General features: G+C 33.0%; 1 protein-coding gene across 1 annotated transcript; it reads left to right on the top strand.

Moving 5' to 3' along the window:
* The first annotated feature begins 2,950 nt into the window (after positions 1–2,950).
* On the top strand, positions 2,951–5,156 carry LOC139843587 (non-specific lipid-transfer protein 1-like). Its single transcript, XM_071833701.1, has 3 exons — positions 2,951–3,397; positions 3,517–3,548; positions 3,624–5,156. The coding sequence occupies exons 1-2, from the start codon at positions 3,048–3,050 to the stop codon at positions 3,524–3,526; spliced, it is 360 nt and encodes a 119-aa protein (XP_071689802.1). The 5' UTR covers positions 2,951–3,047; the 3' UTR covers positions 3,527–3,548; positions 3,624–5,156.

Genomic DNA, 5,156 nt, shown 5'->3' with positions numbered 1-5,156 from the left:
TTTATGATATTAAATGAACCCTATAAATTTTATTACTTAATATATATAAAAGTATATTTTATTATATAAATTTAATATAAAATTTTATTTATTAATAAATAAATTATATTATTTACTCTAATAAATCTTTTAAAAATATTTAAAAATATAAAACGACGATATTTAAACTATATATTAATCATGTATAGATTTTTGGAAATTATTTTGAGTCAAATTTACTTTTGTTGACTTTTGCATATTAGTCTCGAGCATTAGGATTGTAGTACACTATGACTTGACCTAATTTGTTAGACAAATATTGACCAACACATAAATATATATAATTAATTTAGGTTCGTGAATCCGAGGCCAACCTTGCACTTGTTCAATGACGTTATATGTATTTTTACTACGAAATACAGTATAGTGAGTTTCATTATTCCCTTTTTATATATATTTTTGGGCTGAGAATACATGCAATGTTTTAATAACTATTTTACAATATTTATATGCGTGAGTTTCATTTGCCTTTTTACCCTTTATATTTTTGGGACTGAGAATACATGCGCTTTTATAAATGTTTGACGAAATAGACACAAGTAATTGAAACTACATTCTATGGTTGAATTATCGAAATCGAATATGCCCCTTTTTATTAAAGTCTGGTAATCTAAGAATTAGGGAACAGACACCCTAATTGACGCGAATCCTAAAGATAGATCTATTGGGCCTAACAAACCCCATCCAAAGTACCGGATGCTTTAGTACTTCGAAATTTATATCATGTCCGAAGGAGGATCCCGGAATGATAGGGGATATTCTTATATGTATCTAGTTAATGTCGGTTACCAGGTGTTCACCATATGAATGATTATTTTTGTCTCTATGCATGGGACGTATATTTATGAGAACTGGAAATGAAATTCTTGTGGTCTATTAAAATGATGGAAATAAATGATTGTGATAAACTAATGAACTCACCAACCTTTTGATTGACACTTTAAAGCATGTTTATTCTCAGGTGTTAAAGAAATCTTTCGCTGTGCATTTGCTCATTTTAAAGATATTACTTGGAGTCTTTCATAGCATATTTCGAAGAACGTTGCATTCGAGTCATTGAGTTCATTAAAGATTATTATTAAATTAATTTATAGTTGGATAGTGGATATTATGAAATGGTATGCATGCCTGTCAATTTTCGATGTAAAGAAAGTTTGTCTTTTAAAAACGAATGCAATGTTTGTAAAATGTATCATATAGAGGTCAAATACCTCGCAATGTAATCAACTATTGTGAATCGTTTATAATGTATATGAACGGGTCCTTTCATATATCAAGAGAAGTATATTGAACGAGTGCTTGAGCGGTTCAATATGAACAATGCCAAACCTGTTAGCATTCCATTAGCCAACCATTTCAAGTTAAGTAAGAGATCATGTCCCTCATCCATGGAAGAGATCCAGGAGATGTCGTCAGTACCATATTCTTCAGTAGTTGGAAGTTTGATGTATGTAATGGTGTGTACGAGGCCCGATATTGCTCACGCAGTGGGAAAAGTGAGTCGTTTTCTCTCTAACCCCGGAAAAGAGAATTGGAATGCGGTAAAATGGATTCTCATATATCTTAAAGGTACAACGAAGATATGTCTTTGTTACGGGGGAGCTGATCCAATCTTGGAAGGCTATACGGATGCTGATATGGCTGGAGATCTTGATAGTAGGAAATCTACTTCAGGATTCATTTACACTTTTGCAGGAGGAGCCGTTTCATGGCAGTCAAGACTACAGAAGTGTGTTGCATTATCCACAACTGAAGCAGAATATATTGCTACTGCGGAAGCTGGAAAAGAAATGTTGTGGTTAAAGCGTTATTTTCAAGAATTTGGAATCAAGCAAAAGGAGTACAAGGTACATTGTGATAGTCAGAGTGCTCTAGATTTGAGTAAGAACTCCATGTACCATTCCCGTACAACACATATTGATATTCGCTATCATTGGATACGCGAGGTAATTGATCGACAACTGTTGAGACTAGTGAAGATTCATACAAAGGAGAATTCTGCGGATATGTTGACAAAGGTAGTGACTCGAGAGAAGCTAATGTTATGCAGAGACATAACCGGGATGTGTTTTCCCTGTATACGGCTGGAGGGGGAGAATTGATAAGTTCCAACCGTAATCTAGTATCTTCTAGATGCCGCTAGATGTCTCCATTCTAGCCGTAATCTAGAAGATACTAGATATTCAAAGTTGCCAATTTTGACTATGGATAAGAAAGTAGCAAAATTGAATTCAATGATGGCTAGCCACTTGTTTTCCCGTTCACACTATAAGGAAGTAGCAAAATTGGAAACAGTTACAGCTAGCCACCATTTTTTGTGTTCACACTATCTCCGTTCACACCATTCCACCTCCTCAAAATTTTCTATAAATAGAGGTGAAAAGCTCCATTTGTTATTCATTCAAAAAAAAGTGTAATCACACCTAGTTAGTGTGTGTGAGTTTAAGTGTAATCCTAACCAAGAATGAATACATCCTAGATAGTGGTGAGATTCCTAGTGTGTTAGTTTGAGAGTGTTTTTGTGTTTTGTACTACTCTATAATCTATTCTTGTGAGTAATAGAGTTATTTTCTCTCAAATTTGTGTGTACCAACGTCCAGTCGATCCTCTCTTAATCACAACAATATGTTGTTAGGATTCAAATCCTGAGATGATAAGTATTGTGATGTGTTAGTATTTGTGTTTCTGGAAAATGTTATAGAGATTAAAGATTTTTAAGAAACATAATACAATCGCCCTTTGATCACTAAGACAAGAACTCAAACTTTCCACTAATTCAGATAAAAGTTATTGATAATTTAAATAAAAGTTATTGAAAAAACATGTGGTACTAGGATAAGTCTCATTCCACTTGATGTACTACTATATCTTTTGTGGAGGAAGACTAACGAAATTTCTTATTGGGAAGCATCCAAGTTACATCTTAATGTACTATTCTATTCCACATTCACCTGCTTTAAATACCACATTCAAACCATTTTATACTAATAAATAAACTCATCCTAGCAATGGCTTCCATGGTTACAAAGTTATCATGTGTACTAGTATTGGTGGTCACTTTAATAAGTTTATCGACACTCGAAGTTGAGGGTGTGACATGTAATCAAGTTGTGACTTCAATAGCATCATGTCTGGGGTACTTAAGGAATGGTGGACCACCACCAGCAGTATGTTGTGCCGGGGTAAAAAGGCTTAGGAATCAAGCAAGAACAAAGGGCGATCGTAAGACAATTTGTAATTGTATAAAGAGCGCTTCTTCATCTTATCGCGGTGTTAGTGGGAATAATGCCGCTAGTCTTCTTGGAAAATGTGGTATCAATTTTCCGATCAAGATTAGCCCTTCTACCGATTGCAATAGGTATTAAATTATCAAACTCGAACTCATATGTTTGTTTTATTGTTACTAGCTTTTATTTTCGGATGATATAATATTTTTAAATTGATTTTTTTAACTTATATTTTTGGTTTGTTGTACAGGATTCAGTAAGGCAAAAATATAAAGATGCAAATTTCTTTTGGTATGGTAATAATATCTTGCTCTTCAAAAAAAAAAAAAATAAAAAAAAATAAAAAAATAAAAAAAAGATGTAGCAACAAAGTCGTCGTAGCTGTCATTTATATCATGAAAAATGGGGCCATAACAATTGAGCGTGCAAGAAATTAAGTAAGCAAGAAACGAATTTATTATATTCTTCGTTTTCTCAAAAAATAAATAAATAAATAATTGAGTTTGCAAGTATAGACTCAAAAAGTGTATTATTTGTAGGTGTTGTAATATGATGTGATTTTATTTATATTATGTGGAATAATATATTGAAATGACCCAATGAGTATGAGTATTTTTGTTGTTATTATACGAACAATGGTGAAAGCTCGGTGAAACAAAGTGTTAAAAGCTCGAGGAAAAAGGTGGTAATCTTGAAATAACTTATGTTATATTGATTTTGACTAAAATTATAAATCATAATATATGCAATGATTTCTAGGAATTAAAAAAAGAATAAAAAAACACATTGTGTAACCAATGAAAGAATAATAAAAATCCTGAAGAATAGGGTTACTCAAATGTTTACACAGATCGATTTGTGTTGGTAATATATTCCTTCCACGAATCGTAAATGCTTGTTTGTGATTTATGATTTTTAAGTATATCGCTAAAAATTTTAAAATAGTATAAGATGAATTTGATGGATTAATTACCAATTACTCAAGTAATTGAAGATTGAATTTCTAATAGATTCGCAAATCAGCCTATACCACTTCAAATAACATGGCAGCATATGCACAATACAAAACAGGGAAGACAAATCAGCCTATATCACTTCGATTCGCCGGATAGGTATCGAGATCATTGGGATGATTTAGCCAACAATTCCAATCCAAGGATATTTTCTTCAATCTATTAGAAATCCAGTCATAACTTTTAAATCGTATTTGCAGCAATGTTTCTTGTATTCCACCCAGCTTGTTTTCAAGTGAGAACTGTACCTTGATATGGTAATATTGGGATGTTTTATGGTTGCAAGCTTTATTGTATACTTGTATATCTCGTGTTGTACATTTTTTAATATATCAATAAAAGATTTCTTGCCTTTAAAAAGAATGTAATTGAAGATTGGCGCAACTGATCCATGCGTTAGTGATAACACTCCATTTATATATATTTTTGGTCGCGTTTTGGTCCCATGTTACTTTTGTTTTTGATTCGTTTTATTAAACTTTTAACGCTTAATTATATAAATGTTTGACCTACTCAGGTTTTGTTGGTTATTGGAGTTTGGAATTATGCTATTTTTTGCGGAATTTTATCGCGACTTGGAGCGGAAGCTAGCACCCGGGCCTGAACTGCGAGAATTACTAATATTTGGGTCGGTTATGTTGTAAGGAAAATATGCAGGCTGGCCCGGAGATTACGTTTATTTTAAAAGCAAAGAGGCGGTGGTCCATGGATATGTGCGAAAAATGGGCCATTAATTAAATTCTAGCCGACCCACTTTCGTGGATCAATAATTATGTTTACAAGGAAATGAGTGGAACGACTTTTTGGACAGAGGAAGCCGACAGTGGCGATTCCAGGATTAAAAGTCAATGGGGTCTCGATTATTTTTTTCAGTACT

This window comes from Rutidosis leptorrhynchoides, chromosome 4, assembly GCF_046630445.1.
Source record: "Rutidosis leptorrhynchoides isolate AG116_Rl617_1_P2 chromosome 4, CSIRO_AGI_Rlap_v1, whole genome shotgun sequence".
Lineage (NCBI taxonomy): Eukaryota > Viridiplantae > Streptophyta > Magnoliopsida > Asterales > Asteraceae > Rutidosis > Rutidosis leptorrhynchoides.
The sequence above is the reverse complement of the archived record's forward strand: the minus strand, read 5'-3'. Positions and strand labels throughout refer to the sequence as shown.